This window comes from Cherax quadricarinatus, chromosome 98 (assembly GCF_038502225.1).
Source record: "Cherax quadricarinatus isolate ZL_2023a chromosome 98, ASM3850222v1, whole genome shotgun sequence".
Taxonomy (NCBI): domain Eukaryota; kingdom Metazoa; phylum Arthropoda; class Malacostraca; order Decapoda; family Parastacidae; genus Cherax; species Cherax quadricarinatus.
This window is the reverse complement of record NC_091389.1, coordinates 4,868,444-4,889,372: the sequence shown is the minus strand read 5'-3', so window position 1 is coordinate 4,889,372 and position 20,929 is coordinate 4,868,444. Positions and strand designations below refer to the sequence as shown.

General features: G+C 40.4%; 1 protein-coding gene across 9 annotated transcripts in view; it reads right to left on the bottom strand.

The window, feature by feature from the left end:
• The window catches only part of LOC128702549 (peroxisomal trans-2-enoyl-CoA reductase), a 135,419-nt gene that overhangs the window by 9,191 nt on the left and 105,299 nt on the right, over positions 1-20,929 (bottom strand). For 8 of the 9 annotated variants that reach the window (XM_070105255.1, XM_070105253.1, XM_070105256.1 and 5 more), the window contains one exon: positions 10,892-11,006. The exons of the other annotated variant lie outside the window; for it this stretch is intronic. In XM_070105255.1, the coding sequence (XP_069961356.1) occupies positions 10,892-11,006 (115 nt within the window). The remainder of the gene's footprint in view (positions 1-10,891; positions 11,007-20,929) is intronic. 9 annotated transcript variants of the gene reach the window in all.

Here is a 20,929-nt window from a genome sequence, read left to right as displayed (position 1 = left end):
CTTGTAAGCACACACAAACAGGGAAAAACAGAGAGAGCAACACCTGAAGCTCATCCCAATTACCCCTGAGGCCTGCTGTAAATAAGTCATGATTTACAAAGAAAAGTACACTGGTAACTTGAAGCAGCAGGTGTCTACGAACTAGGGGGGGGGGGGTTAGTGAAATCGACATTAGGAGGTAGTGGAAGACAAGTAAATGTGATGGATTGGAATTCCACAAAGAAAAAGAGTCATGTAGATGGTTTAGAAAAGTGAGAAGGTTAGGTAAGGTTTGTCAGGAAACAGGACAAGTGTTTCCTGATGCAGGTTTTAGTCATATGATGACCCACAGCTGGAGCTTTTGGTCATCTGACTCAGGCCTTCTGCTGGCTTACTGGTCCACCCCTTTAACCCTTTTACTGTAAGTGCCACAATATTATGGATTAGAAGTCATTGTCGGTGCCGTACTATTATGGCAAAATTCTAGCGACTTCAAATCTTGTGGGAGAAAGCTGGTAGGCCTACATATGAGAGAATGGGTCTGAGTGGTCAGTGTGCACAGCATAAAAAAAAATTCTGACATTGTTTTTGGCTTAAAACACCGACTTTACAATGTATTTTTGTATGGTATTTATGGTTGTATTCTCATTTTCTTGGTCTTGTTTGATAGAATGGAAGATGTATTATAGAAACAGAGATGATTTTGAATGGTTTACCGACTAAAAGTACCTTGAAATTGATCTCAAAATAGCGGAAATGTTTGATTTTTGTTGTTACTCAAGAGTAAACAAATCACGTTATGCTTCCAATACACATCAACTGGCGGGTCTAATATCCTTTCACAAATGCGCTGATATTATTTATACCAATTTTACAATAATGCAGTAGTCTGCATAACAGTAAATCTTCTATTTTTTGTGTGAATAAAATTCAAAATGGCAAGCAAGTACAATATACGGGGGGCCGGGAGATGTGACTAATGAACAAAGAAAATGTTATTTTAGTGCTAGGAATGCTTGTATTGTTAATTCTGGACCCTATTTTGAAATTGGTCTTACCTGAAATATGTATGAAATTGTCCAAATTAGCAATTTCTGATTACTGGGTAGCTGAAATCCATAAACGGGCAGTTTCTTGTACTCATTTGATAGAATAATGGAGTTCTAGCACAATAGCTATGAGTTTGGTCGACTGGAACAATGAAATTGGCCAAAAATAGGGCTCAAAGTGGGTGAAATCGCCAATGCGTAAACATCACTGAGACCACTAACTTTGCAAGAGCGTAATTCAGTAACTTTTCCATCAAATTTCATACTTTTGGTGTCATTACCATCAGGGAAAAAAATTCCCTACCATTTCATAAGAATTTTTATTTTTTAATATTCTTCTATGCTGAGGGCGAGCTTTTGAGCATGTTCTCGACAGTGAAAGTGTTAAAAATTATGGTCAGCGTTATAACCATTTTAATCTGTACAAGTGAGGAAGAGGAATGACTGGAGGTGGATTGGTGTCCATTTTTGGTTTTGTCAATACAGTGGACCCCCGCATACCGTTGGCATCACATAACGTTAAATCCGCATACCGATACATTTTATCACTAAGATTTTGCCTCGCATACCACTAAAAAACCCGCTCAACACTATTTGTCCGAGACGCGTCTAATGTGCAGCCTGAGCCAGTCTCACATGTTCCGCCGGTGGCATTGTTTACAAGCCAGCCTCCGTGGTAACATCCAAGCATACAATCGTAACATTTCATATTATTACAGTGTTTTTGGTGATTTTATCTGCAAAATAAGTGACCATGGGCCCCAAGAAAGCTTCTAGTGCCAACCCTGTGGTAAAAAGGGTGAGAAATATTATCGAAATACTGTGGTACCATGGTCAACTGCTGATGCTGCTGCTGCTGTAGCACTGTCAGCTGCTGCTGCTGCTGTAGCACCATCAGCTGCTGCTGCTGCTGCTGTACCACCGTCAGCTGCTGCTGCTGTAGTACCGTCTGCTGCTGCTGCTGCTGTAGTACCGTCTGCTGCTGCTGTAGCATCATCTGCTGCTGCTGTAGCATCGTCTGCTGCTGCTGTAGCACTGTCAGCTGCTGCTGCTGCTGCACTGTCAGCTGCTGCTGCTGTAGCACTGTCAGCTGCTGCTGCTGCTGCTGCTGTACCACCGTCAGCTGCTGCTGCTGCTGTTGTAGTACTGTCTGCTGCTGCTGTAGCATTGTCTGCTGCTGCTGTAGCACTGTCAGCTGCTGCTGCTGCTGTACCACTGTCAGCTGCTGCTGCTGCTGTTGTAGTACTGTCTGCTGCTGCTGTAGCATTGTCTGCTGCTGCTGTAGCACTGTCAGCTGCTGCTGTAGCACTGTCAGCTGCTGCTGCTGCTGTAGCACTGTCAGCTGCTGCTGCTGCTGTAGCACCATTGTTGGTGTGGCTTATTGAGAATACCAAGAAACAATTAACCCCAGAGGGTTAGCCACCCAGGATAACCCAAAAAAGTCAGTGTCATCGAGGACTGTCTAACTTATTTCCATTGGGGTCCTTAATCTTGTCTCCCAGGATGCAACCCACACCAGTCGACTAACACCCAGGTGAACAGGGAAAAATGCCTGGAACTAGTGCTCATATTGGTGAATTTAAAGCCAGCAAAGGTTGGTTTGAGAGATTTAAGAATCGTAGTGACATACACAGTGTGATAAGGCCTGTTCTGGAAGAAAATGCCAAACAGGACCTACAGTACTCAGGAGGAAAAGGCACTCCCAGGACACAGTGTCTCATCAGTCATTGCTGCATCTTCAATAAAGGTGTCATTTATTCTTCATTTAGTAGACTAGTACATGCACAATATATACTGTGCATGTACTACTCTACTATTGTGCATGTATCCTTCTCTTTGTGTGTAGGAAAATGTATATTTCATGTGGTAAAAAATTTTTTTCATACTTTTGGGTGTCTTGCACGGATTAATTTGATTTCCATTATTTCTTATGGGGAAAATTCATTCGCATAAAGATAATTTTGCATAATGATAATTTCGCATAACAATGAGCTCTCAGGAACGGATTAATATCGTTATGCGGGGGTCCACTGTATATTCAGAGATACTGTAGCTTCAAGAGTTTTGGAAGACAAGGAAGTTGCAGAGAGTTCCACATCAGAGATAGGAGGAGGAGGGTGAGTTAAGATCGGAGAGATGACGGAAGTTACCAAAGAGTGGAGGATGAGAGGTTAGAGTAAAGTTGGGAAGAAACTTGGGAAGGGACAGAAGAGGAAGAAGCTTGGGAGGGGGACAGAAGAGGAGGGAACTGTACGAGAGGGAGGATGACCCTCCACACCCATAACAGATACAGTAAGAGGTAAAGTACTTGGCAAAAAGACCAGGAAGGAAAAATGTTTGGGAAGTCTAAGTGAAGGAGGGGTAAAGGAGATTTGAAATTTGGGGAAGTAGAGAGGCAAAGGGAATGTGTAGTTGTGCGAGGTCTTGTAGACATAGATACATTCGAACGAGATGACTCGAGGACAGTTTGAGGTGAAGAGTTAGGGACCTCGGAGGCCAGGGCTGCAAAAGAGTTAGAAACAGAGGTGACTGTGGAAGTTGTGATCACAGAGCAGATTGTGGAAGTAGGTAACACCGAGGCTGGAGGGCATTTAGTAACTCGAGAATAAGAAAGTCACGGAAGTCTCTCTTTCAGGGGAAGATGAGAGAATGCCATGGCATAAGTGAAGCCTTATTTCTCTTTGAGACAGTGGATTTCTTGTTCTTTCAAGTAAACTTGGCAATGACTCGCGAAATTGTAATAACACGATTGCAAACAAACCATACAATGGGTGGGGTTTGAACCCGTGGTCAGAGAGTCTGAAGTTTTGAGACTCTCTGACGCCGGGTTCAAACCCCACCCATGGTATGGTTTGGTTTGGTTAAACTTGGCAATGATGAGAATAAGCTGGGCGAGCTTCATTACAATTAAGGCAAGAGGGAGGTAGGCTGCAAGATGTACAGTAGAGCCCCACTTACATGGCAGGTTAAGTTCCAGGCTAATGTTGGAAAGCAGACATCGCCGGAAAGCAGAACACATTTTTTCCACTTATAAATGCATATAAATGCCAGATAACAAGTTTACACTAACATATATTATGTTAGCAATAGAACTAGGCATTAAGAACAATTAAAAGTAAAATACACACACAGTACACTCATTACTTACCTTAAAATATTTGTAGTCTTAATGTTGGGTGAGAGGTGAGTCAACGAGATAAAAATGAATAAACGAGAGAAAAAGAACGAGTAAATGAGGGAGGACAGAGTCGCAGAGAGTGTAAAAAAGCAAATGAACGTGTCTGGTTATGGTTCATACACATTCATTTCCATGCTTGTGAAGCATATACCCTAATACAAACACCTTATATTCTGTACAAGTAGTTTTCATGTTGGTAAAGTAATATAAAGAGCAACACTCCCATTCTCAAGTAACACACCATTTTTAGAAGGAATGGAGCTCTGAGTGGAGGCACAAAAAGAACAATTTTCTACAGTTACCGCCAGTAATACTATTGTGTCAGCATTTTCTTTGGTGTTGAACTATAGAAATCATTATTCTTTTTGACACTCCGGCAAGCCAACTGGAAAAACATCTCATATTTATGTTAATTTATTCTATTTTGGGGTGTATGTATCATGTTTATGTTATGTAGCATGTTTACTATATACAGTGGACCCCCGCATAACGCTATTAATTCATTCCTGAGAGCTCAATGTTATGCGAAATTATCGTTATGCGAATTAATTTTCCCCATAAGAAATAATGGAAATCAAATTAATCCATGAAAGACACCCAAAAGTATGAAAAAAAAAATTTTTTACCACATGAAATATTAATTTGAATACACACAAACTTAAGAAAACATGCACAGTTACATGACACTTACCTTTATTGAAAATGTGGTGATGATTGATGGGATGGGAGGAGGGGAGACTGGATGGTTTTAGTGTTTAGAAGGGGAATCCCCTTCCATTAGGACTTGAGGTGTCAAGTCCTTTTCCGGGGTTACTTCCCTTCTTCTTTTAATGCCACTAGGACCAGCTTCAGAGTCACTGGACTTCTGTCGCACAACATATCTGTCCATAGTGGCCTGTACCTCTCCTTCCTTTATGACTTTCCTAAAGTGTTTCACAACAGTGTCAGTGTAATAGTCACCAGCACGGCTTGCAATAGCTGTCTGAGGGTGATTTTCATCCATGAAGGTTTGCACTTTAAGCCACATTGCACACATTTCCTTAATCTTTGAAGTAGGCAACTTCTTCAATTTCTCTATCCCATCCTCCGAAGCAATTTCCTCAGGTCTGGCCTCTTGCTGTTGAAGTTGATCTAGCAGCTCATCAGTGGTTAGTTCTTCATTGTCCTCCACCACCAACTCTTCCACATCCTCCCCACTAACCTCCAACCCTAAGGACTTCCCCAATGCCACAATTGATTCCTCAACTGGCATAGGATTCTCAGGGTTAGCCTCAAACCCTTCAAAATCCCTTTTGTCTAAACATTCTGGCCACAGTTTCTTCCAAGCAGAGTTCAAGGTCCTCTTAGTCACTCCCTCCCAAGCCTTACCTATAAGGTTTACACAACTGAGGATATTAATCCTTTGAGGGTTTTGGTCGTACTAGTACGTCTTACGCGTAGGGGTTTTTGTCGTACTAGTACGCATAAATTCTAGCGGCCTCAAATCTCACAGGAAAAGGCTGATAAGCCTAGATGTGAGAGAATGGGTCTGTGTGGTGGGTGTGCGCAGTAGGAAAAAAATCTGGCACCCAGTGGTGCATTGTGGGAATGCCATCATAGTACACAATTTCCACCGTGCCTCGCGGTAAGAAGTTCCTCACTCCTCGGCGAATTGGGACACTTTTGTTCCCCAGTGACAGTTCTAATACAGATGGAAGTGACAGTGAAGATGAGTTTCAAGGTTCTGGTGAGGTTTTGACCGAAACTAATGACCATAATATGGGTAATAGTGAGGAAAACCCAGACAACCCACAGCCTTCCACCTCTGGTGCTGGGCCGTCGTTCAGTTGTACCAGAATCAAAGAGGAAACTCCTATTTTCCAAAATCCCAGACTCAGATGTGAGCATTGGTGATGATAGTGATAGTGATTATGAACTACAAGCTCTTCAAACTTGTTCCAAGAATGGAGGATGAGGAGGAGGCAGAGGAGGAGGAGGCAAGAGGAGGAGGAGGCAAGAGGAGGAGGAGGCAAGAGGAGGAGGAGGCAAGAGGAGGAGGAGGCAAGAGGAGGAGGAGGCAAGAGGAGGAGGAGGCAAGAGGAGGAGGAGGCAGAGGAGGAGGAGGAGGAGGAGGAGGAGGAGGAGGAAGAAGAAGAGGAGGAGGAGGAGGAAGAGGAGGAGGAGGAAGAAGAAGAGGAGGAGGAGGAGGAAGAAGAAGAGGAGGAGGAGGAAGAAGAAGAATACGTAATGATAACAATAATACATAATAATAATACATAATAATAATAATACATAATAATAATAATAATACATAATAATAATAATAATACATAATAATAATAATACATAATAATAATAATACATAATAATAATAATAATACATAATAATAATAATACATAATAATAATAATACATAATAATAATAATACATAATAATAATAATAATACATAATAATAATAATACATAATAATAATAATACATAATAATAATAATACATAATAATAATAATAATAATAATAATAATAATAATAATAATAGTACATAATAATAATAATAGGTAATAATAATAATACGTAATAATAAATGTTCACCCATGACAGTAACAAGATAAGGGGAGATAACATCTGATAAGTGCTGACGTTTGATGAGGGTAAATGAGGGTAGAGCTGATGCCAAAAGATGAGATGAACATCGCCCTCCCTTTGTTTTTGCTGGTATACTAACATTTCTGTCTGTCTATTTGCCTGTCTGTCAAGCTCCCTGTCTATCCATCTAGCTCTCTGTCTCAGAGAGCCACAAGACTGCGTCATCACTTTTACTCACATCTTCAAGCAGAGTATAGCACTTTGTCTGGGTTTCTTGGGTTATCCTAGGTAATTTATACTATGTATACTTGTATTTATGTGTACCTGTGAGACAGAGATAAAAAGACAGATAGAATGAGGGAGAAAGATAATTAGATAGAATGGAGGAAGGGAAGCAGCATCTGACCCCATTGTTTTGACAGGCAGGAGGGGGGAGTGAGTAATGAGACAATCTGTCATTTTGACAGCTGCCAACTCCTGGTAATTTACACTATGGACGAGGAGGAGAAGGAGAAGGAGGAAGAGTAGGGGGAAGAGGAAGAAGAGGAGGAGGAGGAAGAGGAAGAGTAGGAGGAAGAGGAATAAGAGGAAGAGGAGGAGGAAGAGGAATAGTAGGAGGAAGATTAGGGGGAAGAGGAGGAAGAGGAAGAAGAAGAGGAGGAGGAGGAGGAGGAGGAAGAGTAGGAGGAAGAGGAAGAGTAGGAGGAAGAGGAAGAAGAGGAGGAGGAAGAGGAGGAGGAGGAAGAGGAAGAGTAGGAGGAAGAGGAAGAAGAGGAGGAGGAGGAAGAGGAGGAGGAGGAGTAGGAGGAAGAGGAAGAGTATGAGGAAGAGTAGGGGGAAGAGGAGGAAGAGGAAGAAGAGGAGGAGGAGGGTGGAACACTAGTACACTGGTACTGGTACACTAACATTTCTGTCTATTTGCCTGTCTGTCAAGCTCCCTGTCTATCCATCTAGCTCTCTGTCTCAGAGAGCCACAAGACTGCGTCATCACTTTTACTCACATCTTCAAGCAGAGTATAGCACTTTGTCTGGGTTTCTTGGGTTATCCTAGGTAATTTATACTATGTATACTTGTATTTATGTGTACCTGTGAGACAGAGATAAAAAGACAGATAGAATGAGGGAGAAAGATAATTAGATAGAATGGAGGAAGGGAAGCAGCATCTGACCCCATTGTTTTGACAGGCAGGAGGGGGGAGTGAGTAATGAGACAATCTGTCATTTTGACAGCTGCCAACTCCTGGTAATTTACACTATGGACGAGGAGGAGAAGGAGAAGGAGGAAGAGTAGGGGGAAGAGGAAGAAGAGGAGGAGGAGGAAGAGGAAGAGTATGAGGAAGAGGAATAAGAGGAAGAGGAGGAGGAAGAGGAATAGTAGGAGGAAGATTAGGGGGAAGAGGAGGAAGAGGAAGAAGAAGAGGAGGAGGAGGAGGAGGAGGAAGAGTAGGAGGAAGAGGAAGAGTAGGAGGAAGAGGAAGAAGAGGAGGAGGAAGAGGAGGAGGAGGAAGAGGAAGAGTAGGAGGAAGAGGAAGAAGAGGAGGAGGAGGAAGAGGAGGAGGAGGAGTAGGAGGAAGAGGAAGAGTATGAGGAAGAGTAGGGGGAAGAGGAGGAAGAGGAAGAAGAGGAGGAGGAGGGTGGAACACTAGTACACTGGTACTGGTACACTAACATTTCTGTCTATTTGCCTGTCTGTCAAGCTCCCTGTCTATCCATCTAGCTCTCTGTCTCAGAGAGCCACAAGACTGTGTCATCACTTTTACTCACATCTTCAAGCAGAGTATAGCACTTTGTCTGGATTTCTTGGGTTATCCTAGGTAATTTATACTATGTATACTTGTATTTATGTGTACCTGTGAGACAGAGGTAGACAGACAGATAGAAAGAGAGAGACAGATTGAAAGAGATAGAATGAGGGAGAAAGATAAAACACCATTGTGTATGACACCATGTTTCAGAGTTCCACAAGCTGCAGAACTAATAGGAATATGTTCAGTGACTGTATATTGGTATATATATTATAGAACAATAATAATAAACAATGTTTTGTATTGTTTGTTTTTGTAAACAAGTTTTGTAAACAATATATTGATAATTATGTTTGTGTGCTTATTGTGTTGTATACAACGAGTGTATATATGTACATTGCACCTTACTTTGGTCTCATAGGCCACATAAGTTATGTGAAAAAATAAAATGGTGAAAAAAACAACAAACCTTCAAATACAAGTAAACTAAAGTTTACCGGGTGAGCGGCAGTCGCCGCTGTTGCCATACGCGGCTCATTTTCTGCAAACTTCATGCATCCATATCTCCGTAAGTATTGATGGTAAATTTTTTTTGTTTATCCTATAATGTTTAGAAAAAAAAACTCTATTTTTTCATAAGAAAAAATAATTTTTTTTTTTTGAAATTTGGCCGACCCTGAGAACGAGTTTCGGAGAGGGCCTGTCGACCCTCAAAGGGTTAAAGTGATCTCTCCAAAACTCTCTTAGAGTCAGTTGAGTTTCTGGGGTCACTACAAAGCACCTTTCAAACAGAGCTTTTGTGTACAGTTTTTTGAAGTTTGCAATAACCTGCTGGTCCATGGGCTGCAGGAGAGGAGTGGTATTAGGAGGCAAAAACTTCACCTTAATGAAGCTCATGTCCCCACAAAGTCGCTCTGCCAAGTCTGTAGGATGACCAGGGGCATTGTCTAACACCATGAGGCACTTAAGGTCTAATTTCTTTTCAGTTAGGTAATTTTTCACAGTGGGGGCAAATGCTTGGTGTAACCAGTCATAGAAAAAGTCCCTAGTGGCCCATGCCTTATTGTTTGCCCTCCACAGCACACACAAATTAGCCTTGAGGATATTCTTTTGCCTGAATGCTCTGGGAGTTTCAGAGTGATACACTAATAAAGGCTTCACTTTGCAATCACCACTAGTATTGGCACACATGAGAAGAGTAAGCCTGTCTTTCATAGGCTTATGTCCTGGGAGTGCCTTTTCCTCCTGAGTAATGTAGGTCCTGCTTGGCATTTTCTTCCAAAACAGGCCTGTTTCATCACAATTAAACACTTGTTCAGGTTTCAGTCCTTCACTGTCTATGTACTCCTTGAATTCATGCACATATTTTTCAGCTGCTTTTTGGTCCGAACTGGCAGCCTCACCATGCCTTATCACACTATGTATGCCACTATGCCTCTTAAATCTCTCAAACTAACTTTTGCTGGCCTTAAATTCACTCGCATCACCACTAGTTGTAGGCATTTTTCTAATTAAATCCTCGTGCAACTTCCTAGCCTTTTCACTTACGATTGCTTGAGAGATGCTATCGCCTGCTATCTGTTTTTCATTTATCCACACCAATAACAGTCTGTCAACATCTTCTATCACTTGCAATCTCTGTTTTGAAAGCACAGTTAAACCTTTGGCAAGAACAGCTTCCTTGATTGCCGTTCTCTTGGACACAATAGAAGCGATGGTTGATTGGGGTTTACTATACAACCTGGCCAGCTTGGAGACATGCATTGCACTTTCATACTTAGCAATGATCTCTTTCTTCATCTCCATAGTAATTCTCACCCTTATTTCTGTAGGGTTGGCACTAGAAGCTTTCTTGGGGCCGATGGTCACTTATTTTTCAGGTGAAATCACTATAAAAAGGCTGTAATAATACGAAATGTTCCGATTGTATGCTTGAATGTTACCGCGGAGGCTGGCTTGTAAACAATGCCACTGGCAGAACAAGTGAAGCTGGCTCAGGCTGCATGGATGTGTCTCAGACGAATCACGTTGAGCGAATTTTTTAGCACTATGCGAGGCAAAATTTTAGCGATAAAATATATCGCTATGCGGATTTAACACTATGCGATGCCAACGTTATGCGGAGGTCCACTGTAATTTTGAAAAAAATATCATAGATGGATTAATCAGAATGTCTATATTAACGTAACATGTGATGTTGAATGCGCCTCAGTGATTATTATTGTTATTAATATTATCATTATTAACCCTTTCACTGTCGAGACCTCTGATCACAAAACTGCTCTGTGTCGAAAAATATTCGAAAAAAAGTACAGCATAAGTACAGTATAATTCAAGACAGCAAGTATATTCAAATAAGTTGTTTACAAACTCACCTGGGATCTCAAACATGAGATAAGAATAAAGACTGCCACCTCCATCAACTTTTAGTGTTTCACCAGAAATGTACGAGGCTCCGGGGGATAACAGGAAGCAAACTGCACTTGCCACCTTTAAAATAATTAGAGTTAAGGAAAACGTTAATACAGTATGCAAGTTTTTTCTCACATAGTATTTACCGAAAAAGTAAATAATTGATGTAAAATGTTTTCAATAGCTTTAGCTTCAATATTTATTCTACAAATGTAGCTGCTTAACAAGGAGAAATATTAGTCAAATATTCTTTTGGTTCTTCAACAAATTTTGCTTATTTTGCTAATTTTACTTATTTTGCTAATTTTGCTAATTTTGCTCTTCTTATCAAATACAGTGGACCCTCGGGTAACGATTTTAATCCGTTCCAGAGAGCCCTTAACCGATTTTATCATTAGCCGAATTAATTTTCCCCACAAGAAATAATGGAAATCCAATTAATCTGTTCCATACAGCCAAAAGTGTTAAAAAATATAATTTTTTACACGAAATATACATTTCCCTACAAAGAAAACAATGAAACATGTACAATAAATACATAAATACTAAAATGAGACTTTCATTGAAGAGTATTGATGAGTGATGAGACAATGTTTTTTTTGACCACTCTGGGATTTTCACAGTGATACACCAGTAAAGACTTCACTTTGCAATCCCCACTAGCATTACAACAAAACATGAGAGTTAGTCTGTCTTTCATAGGCTTGTGTCCTGGGAGTGCCTTTTCCTCCTGAGTAATGTAGGTCCTGTTTGGCATTTTCTTCCAGAATAGGCTCGTACGTTGGTTTGAGTGCAGCCAGCAGTAACAGCCTGGTTGATCAGGCTCTGATCCACCAGGAGGCCTGGTCACAGACCGGGCCGCGGGGGCGTTGACCCCCGGAACTCTCTCCAGGTAAACTCCAGGCCTGTTACATTACAGTTGAACACTTGTTGGGGTTGGAATTTTTCATCTTCACCATGCCTTATCACACTGTGTATGCCACTATGATTCTTAAATCTCTCAAACCAACCTTTGCTGGACTTAAATTCACCAATATGAGCACTAGTTCCAGGCATTTTGTTCTGTTCACCTGGGTGTTAGTTGACTGCGGTGGGTCGCATCCTGGGGGACAAGATTAAGGACCCCAATGGAAATAAGTTAGACAGTCCTCGATGATGCGCTGACTTTCTTGGGTTATTCTGGGTGGCTAACCCTCTGGGGTTAATTGTTTCTCGGTACATGTAATTGTTTCTCGTTAAGCCTCACCAACAACATTCTCTCCACATCTTCGAGTAGTACAGCTGACGGTGGTGCAGCAGCAGCTGACCGTGGTACAGCAGCAGCTGACGGTGGTGCAGCAGCAGCTGACGGTGGTGCAGCAGCAACTGACCGTGATACGATAGTATTTCGATAGTATTTCTCACCCTTTTTACCACAGGGCTGGCACTAGAAGCTTTCTTTGGGCCAACGATGGCTTATTTAGCAGTTACAAGCACTAAAAACACTGGAATAATACAAAATTTATTGGATGTATGCGTGCAACCATCCGCCCTGGCTTGTAAACAATGGCACACTAGCTGAAGGCAGGGCAGCTGAGGCACTCAGGCCAGACGGACATGAGGATGCGTTTGGGACAAATGTCCCTAACCGAGTTTTTCATTGTTGGCTGAGCCAGTGTTTTTACGCAAAGACGCGTCAATATCCAATTTTATCGCTAGCCGGTGTCATCGTTACCCAAGGGTCCACTGTATTACACAACTCCTATACAGTGGACCCCCGCTTAACGATCACCTCCCAATGCGACCAATTATGTAAGTGTATTTATGTAAGTGCGTTTGTATGTGTATGTTTGGGGGTCTGAAATGGACTAATCTACTTCACAATATTCCTTATGGGAACAAATTCAGTCAGTACTGGCACCTGAACATACTTCTGGAATGAAAAAATATCGTTAACCGGGGGTCCACTGTACAGTGATACCCTGAGTTTTGTACAGCTCCCAACTTGAACAATTATGTAAGTGTATTTTTGGGGGTCTGAAACGGACTAATTTATGTTATTTACGTTAATTGACGTTATTCCTTATCTGAGCAAATTCATTCAGTAACAGTACTCGAACAGTCTTCTGGAACGAATTATGTATGAAATTCGGGGTACCACTGTATACATTTCCATTAGAATTACTGTGTGCTAAGATGATTTCTATCCTCTAAAAGCAGTGTATTATCTTTTAACCAAGCTTACTTTAACCAAGCTTACTTTGTAAAATCACTGCCTCTAGTTCAATATTACTAACTTGTACTTAGTACATTTTATATTTTAACCTTTTACTTACGTCAGTTTATTATACAGTGGAGCCTCGGGTGCTGAATTTAAGCTGAGGGAATGATTACCTCATCTTTTGTATATGGTTATACTGTCTTCAAATTATGTCAGTGAATTATATTGATAAAGCCACTGGATGGCAAAACGTCTACAATAAAGATGCCCTGATGTTGAAAATGTGTCAAATTTTCATCTTCTTGGTACAGGTTGCCCATCACTAATCCGGCAATGGCGATATTAACGCATCGGCAATATCACCCACTTCACACCCTATTTTTGGCCCATTCCATTTTTCCAGTCTACCAAATTCATAGCTATTTTGCTAGTACAGTGGACCCCCAGTTAACGATATTTTTTCATTCCAAAAGTATGTTCAGGTGCCAGTACTGACCGAATTTGTTCCCATAAGGAATATTGTGAAGTAGATTAGTCCATTTCAGACCCCCAAACATACACGTACAAACGCACTTACATAATTGGTCATATTGGGAGGTGATCGTTAAGCGGGGGTCCACTGTATTCCTTCAATTCTGTCGACTGAGTACAAAAAACCGACCATTTACCTATTTCAACTACCCAATAAAGTGGTAAGAAATCAGCAATTTGGCCAATTTCACACAAGTTTCAAGAGATGCAAATTTCAAAATAGGGTTCAGAATAAACAATGTAGATATTCCTAGCACTAAAATATTTTCTCAGTTCATTAGTCATGTCTCCAGACCCCTCTTATATTAAGCCTGCTTTCCATTTTAAAGTTTTATTCATACAAAAAATAGATTTTCTATTATGCAGACCACTGCATTATTGTAATAATTTTATAAATAATGTCAACCCATTTATGATTGCTCATTAGACTGGCCAGTTGGACAGTGACGTCATTTGTTTACTCTTGAACATTGGCAAAAATCAAACACTTCTGCTAATTTGAGCTCAATTTTAAAGTATTTTCAAACATGAAACCAATCAAAATTATATATTTTTCTGTAATATATCTTCCATTCTATCAAATGAGACCAAGAAATAAGAATACAACCATAGGAACCATATGAAAATACACTGCAAACTCGGGTTTACACACAAAACACGGCCACCGTAATAGCCGAGTTTGGGAGACTGGAACAATAGAATGGGCCATATGAGGTACGAGGGTCTGACCTAAGAGTCGGTAAGATGGAGAAGGAAGAAGGATGCGTAGGGATGGAAACATGGAAAGGGGTTGGGATGATTGAGGAGGAGGGATAATAAAGGTGAGTGGCCCATCCACTCAGGGCAAGTTGTACAGGTTTACTGGAGGTGTTGATGTTGATGCACGAGGACTGCTGGGAACAGCTGTGTACTGCGGAAGGCAGGCAGAAGATGGCAGGAAGGGCAGAGATGACAGCTAAATCAGGGTATCAATTGGAGCCACACCCCAGCTTTAGCTAAATAGCAAAGTGCTGGGGGACTTCAGCTTGGCAGTGGATTCATTGGGGAGCTATTTGTGCAACTGGGCCATTGCAGAGTATTGAACTTTGTTCTTGTGAGGTGCTGCACTCTGACTGGAGTTGTGGGGTCCGGTCTAGAAGTGTTGAGGTGGTGTCTAGGGTACTGGGTGGATCGTCGTGACAGGAGAACTTGGCAGACCCATCCTGGAGTTGCTGGACAAGTTCTTGGCGAGGCACTGAATTATGCTGTTTCGTGGTGTAGAACGTGACACCATTGTAGGTAAGCTTGCCATTGTAGGTGGGATTGGTGATTGGTTGAGAGTGAGAGTGGAGGGAGAGGTTGGTGGTGGTCTCTCATTGTTGGGATCTGGTGGCAATTTGATGGCCTCTGATTGGTTTGTCTCCATGTCAGGAGGTGGTGGTGATGGAGCAGTGGCGATGTTGACAGTATTTATGGCAGACTTCATGATGTCAGTCGAAGGTGGAGGTGCAGGGAATGTAAAGCTGGGCATGTTGTTGAGTTTGAAGAGTTCATTGATGGTGGTGTTGAATGATCCAGGTGCAGCTACATTGTGTACATGGGCGTACATAATACAGTGGAGAATTTTGGTGGGGTCGTTAGCGGGAGGTGGTGGTGATGCAATACTGGTGGAGGACGCAGCTTGGGTGGATTGGAGAATGGGTCACATAACCAGAGACCAAACAAAACGTTACTCGTCAATCCTAACCAGCCTGATAAGAAGGGCAAAAAAATTGTATTATGAGAACAGATTATCCAACTTACGAGGTGATATAAAAAAGACCTGGAAAACCCTATCAGAAATTCTGGGAACAAAAAAGATATCACGAAATAGCGAAATAAAATTAGCAAAATCAGATGAACCCCAACTCCCACCAACAGAAACAGCAAACAGACTCAATGATTTCTTCTCCACTATAGGACAAAACCTTGCCAATAAAATCCCAAGCTCAGATACCCCACCAAATGACTACCTCACCGGCAACTATCCGAACACTCTGTTCCTAGCTCCGACTAACCCATACGAAGTCTCCCTTATTATCAACGCACTAAAAAACAAGGCAGGAGATTTAAATACCTTACCACCCTTTATATACAAAAAAGTGTCACAAGTGCTATCACCAATCATTGCAACACTCTTTAACAAATCCATTGAATCCTCCACCTTCCCTACAGTACTCAAAATAGCAAGGGTCACCCCGATCCACAAAGGAGGAGACCAAACAGAGTTGAATAACTATAGGCCAATATCCAACTTACACCCTCTCTCAAAAATCTTTGAAAAATTAATTCATAAACTAATCTACTCCTACCTTATCTCCCAAAACATACTCAACCCCTGTCAATTTGGATTCAGGCCTAATAAAAATACTAATGATGCTATTATACACATGCTAGAACATATATACACTGCAATAGAGAAAAAAGAAGTCCCACTGGGGATCTTCATTGACTTATGTAAAGCTTTTGATACAGTTGACCATGACTTGCTCCACGTAAAATTGTCACACTATGGTATAAGAGGGCACTCCCTCAACTACATCAAGTCATACCTCAGCAACAGAAGCCAATATGTGTACGCAAATGGGGCAAACTCTTCTGCGCAACCAATTACAGTTGGTGTCCCACAGGGAAGTGTCCTTGGCCCTCTTCTCTTTCTCCTATACATAAATGACCTTCCAAATGCTTCGCAATTACTCAAACCCACACTATTTGCAGATGACACTACATACGTCTTCTCTCACCCGAGCCCAGTCACGCTAGCCAATACTGTTAATACCGAATTACAGAAAATATCTACCTGGATGAGGACTAACAAACTTACACTAAACATTGACAAAACCTACTTCATTCAGTTTGGTAACAGAGCTACAGATGTCCCTCTTAACATAATGATAAACGGATCACCTATCACAAAACTAACAGAGGGAAAATTCTTAGGAATCCACCTTGATAATAGACTCAAATTTCATACACATATACAACAAATTTCTAAGAAAATTTCCAAGACTGTAGGCATACTATCGAAGATACGGTACTATGTTCCACAGTCAGCCCTCCTGGCCCTATATCACTCTCTTATTTACCCCTATCTCACCTATGGAATTTGTGCATGGGGCTCAACAACAATTAACCATCTCAGACCACTAATTACTCAACAAAAGGCTGCAGTTAGAATGATAACAAATTCTCACTACAGGCAGCACACTCCACCAATATTCAATACACTAAACCTACTCACCATACAAAACATCCATACTTATTACTGCACCTATTACATACATAGAACACTTAACTCTGATATTAACCCTCCCCTCAAACATCTCCTTGCCAACCTCAACAGAACACATGACCATAACACAAGGCACAGATCACTCTTTGATGTTCCTCGTGTCCATCTCACACTATGCAAAAACTCAATGCACATAAAAGGCCCTAAAATCTGGAATTCATTACCTGTAAATATAAAAGAAACACTACCTGTTTATAAATTCAAGTCTCTTCTCAAAGATCACTTACTCACCCAAAACCAAATAAATACTGAATAACTGAACCTTATAAATTGTATATCTTAAATGTTTCTCACAATTATATCACATAAATGTTAAACCTAAAACAGAATCTAACTTTATTATTTTTTAAATACACTACCTAACAGAATACTCCATTCTACTGAATGTACAACAATGCATACAACCATATGACCTGTCTTTGTAATACTCACTTGTGCTTTATAGTAATCTGTTTACATTAATGTTTTTCACTGATTTCATCATTGCTTAGTTAATCTTAAGTTAATTTTAAGCCAGCCCGTAATGCTATGCATAGTATAAGTGGCTTTGGCATGCTGCTCTTCTGTATTTTTTTGTACCTCTGTAAGTGTGCTCAAATTATAAATAAATAAAATAAATAAATAAATAAACTGAATGCAACCATATGACCTGTCTTTGTAATACTCACTTGTGCTTTATAGTAATCTGTTTACATTAATGTTTTATCACTGATGTCATCATTGCTTAGTTAATCTTAAGTTAATTTTAAGCCAGCCCGTAATGCTATGCATAGTATAAGTGGCTTTGGCATACTGCTCTTATCTGTATTTTTTTTTTTTTTTTGTACCTCTGTATGTGTGCTCAAATTAAAATAAATAAATAAATAAATAAATAAATCTGCTTGAAGTTTTGTAATAGCATATGTAGTAGATTGAGCAGTGGTTTTCTTGTGTTGGTCTAGTTGTCATGTCCTTTGGTGCTGCAGGTAGAGCAGAATTTCAGCAGAATGGGCCATAAATAGGGCATAAATTGGGTTAAATTGCCAAAGCATAAATATCACCATTGGGTTAAGTGTATTCTAACCTAACCATGTGGGTAGTGGGGAAGGCAGTGTGGGTAGTGGGGAAGGCAGTGTGGGTAGTGGGGAAGGCAGCGTCGGTGGTGGGGAAGGCAGGGTGCGTTTGTGTAAACATAGCAACATACCTAGGAGAACCCCAAAAATGTCAGAAAAAGTGACTTATTTCCATGTCGGTGGTGGGGAAGATAGTGTGAGTAGTGGGGAAGATGGTGTGGGTAATTGGTGGTGGTGTTGGTTGTGTACTGCGTCACTGTGGCACCAGCCACACCGCCGACTCAGCACATTTACAACAAATGCCACTCACATACAAGAAGAAGCTTCCAGTAGCTGTAGCAGTTCTAAGAACGTGTCCAGTGACTACACGCATATGTGTATATATGCAGTGGACCACCGCCTTACGATATTATTTCATTCCAGAGGTCTGTTTGGGTGCCGTTATAGACCGAATTTGTTCCCATAAGGAATATTGTGAATTAGATTAGTCCGTTTCAGACCCACAAAAATACATGTACAAAAACACTTACAAAAATACACTTACATTATTGATCGAGTTGGGAGCTGATCGTAAGGCGGGGGTCCACTGTATTACAGAACAATAGTAATAAACAACTTTTTTTATTGATGGCTTGTGTAAACAGGTTTTGTCAACAATATAATGATAATGTTTGTGCAGTTATTGTGTTACAACGAGTGAATATATTCAATTCAATTCAATTCAAATTCAATTCAAAGTTTATTCTCTATAAGGATTACAATGCTGAGTTTACAGAAATTTGGTTATTGTTTGGTTTACATGTTGTAAAATTGTGATTACAGAGTGTACCACTAGAACGCTTAGCATGGCTAGGTATTACAGAGTGTACCACTAGAACGCTTAGCATGGCTAGGCATTTCGGGCATACTTAGTTTTATTCTTAATTGTAAAATATTACAAATTATGAGGTAAGTTGGTCTTATGGCTAAGTGACTAAATACTAGTTTGTGAGTTTAGCAATGTGAAAGCTTTTGTTTTGGCACAGTATATAGTTTCAGTATTGGAGTATCACAGGATTCATTATTTTAAGACTGAGATTAATATTTCTGTTTATGGTCAAATGAGTGAGTGAGTGTAAGTGTGAACCACCAGGTGGTATTCGTGTAGTTAGTTGACGGGGTGTATCAGGGAGATAAGATGTTTTCTAATGGTAGTTTTGAAGGTGATGAATGTGTCTGCAGTTCTAGAGTTCTCAGGTAGGGTGTTCCAGATTTTATACAGTATACTTTATATTGGTCTCACAGGCCACAAAAATTACTTGAAAAAATCAAATATTAAAAAAATAAAAGCAAAAAATAGAATAAAAGTAAATATATTACTGAATGAGTGACAGCCGTCGATGTTGCCATAAGCGGTTCACTGTCTGTTAACTTCACACTTCTACATCTTGGTAAATATTGATCGCAATTTTTTTTATTTTTGTACTATGGCACTCGGAAAAATATTCTTAAGATTTTGATAAGAAAAATAATTTTTGTTTTTTCGAATATTTTTTGACACAGAGTGAGTTAACCCTCTGAGGGTCAATCATGTGCATGAACGTCTAAACAGCCAGTGTCAGTCATGTATATGTATGCCAAAATTCTAGTGCCTTTAAATCTGGTGTTCTGGTAGGCCTACATATGAAAGAATGGGTCTGCATGGTCAGTGTGTACAGCATAAAAAAATCCTGCAGCACACAGTGCATAATAAGAAAAAAAACACTGACCATTTTTTGGTTTAAAATAGCGATTTTGCAGTGTATTTTCATATAGTATTTATGGTTGTATTCTCATTTCCTTGGTCTCGTTTGATAGAATGGAAAATATATTACAGAAATAGAGACGATTTTGATTGGTTTCACTATGAAAAGCACTTTTAAATTGGGCTGAAATTAGCGGAAATGTTCGATTTTTGCCGCTGTTCAAGAGTGAACAAATCACTTCATGTGCCCACTGCACCCCAACTGGTGAGTCTAATATTCTTTCACGAGTGCGGTGATATTATTTATACCATTTTTACACTAATGCAGTAGTCTGCATAACAGTAAATCTTCTATTTTTTGTGAGAATAAAAATTCAAAATGGAAAACAAGGGTAACATAAGAGGGACCTGGAGATGTGGCTAATGAACAGGATAAATGTTATTTTAGTGCCAGGAATGTCTATGTTGTTTATTCTGGACCCTATTTTGAAATTGGCATCTTTTGAAATTTGTGTGAAATTGGCCAAATTGCCAATTTCTGAACAAATGGAGTTCTAGCAAAATAGCTATGATGTTAGTCGACTGGAACAATGGAATTGGCTGAAAATAGAGCTCAAAGTGGGCAATATCGCTGATGCGTAAATATCGTCAAACCTAACTTTGCGAGAGCATAGTTCTGTACGTTTTCCATCAAATTTCATACTTTTGGTGTCATTACCATCGGGAAATGTTTCTCTATCATTTCATAAGAATTCTTTTCTTTTCGATCCTGAGTGGGAGTTCAGGATTGAGGGTCTTGGCCCTCAAAGGGTTAAGGATTAGGGGTCTCGACACTGAAAGGGTTAATCCAACAGGAGTCACCTGACGTATCTGCAGAGCCTTCCTAGCTGTCTTGTTGCTCCCCGTGGATGAAAAGCCTCCTCTGCTCTGTCTGGAAAAATGCTGTCCATCTCTGTTCATGTTTAGACTCTGTTTTCAGTAATGTCTCTATTGGTGAGCTTAGACATGCATCTCATAATTGTGAAACTGTTCACAGAGCATTATGTAGACTTAGTGATATTTGATATTTCCAGAGGTTGTTTCAACAGACACTACATCTCTGGTGCCAAATTGGGAATTTGGAATTGCTAAACTCAGTTTCAGTAATAAGGGTGTTTTTTTTTTCAATCTTGGAGGATTGACTGA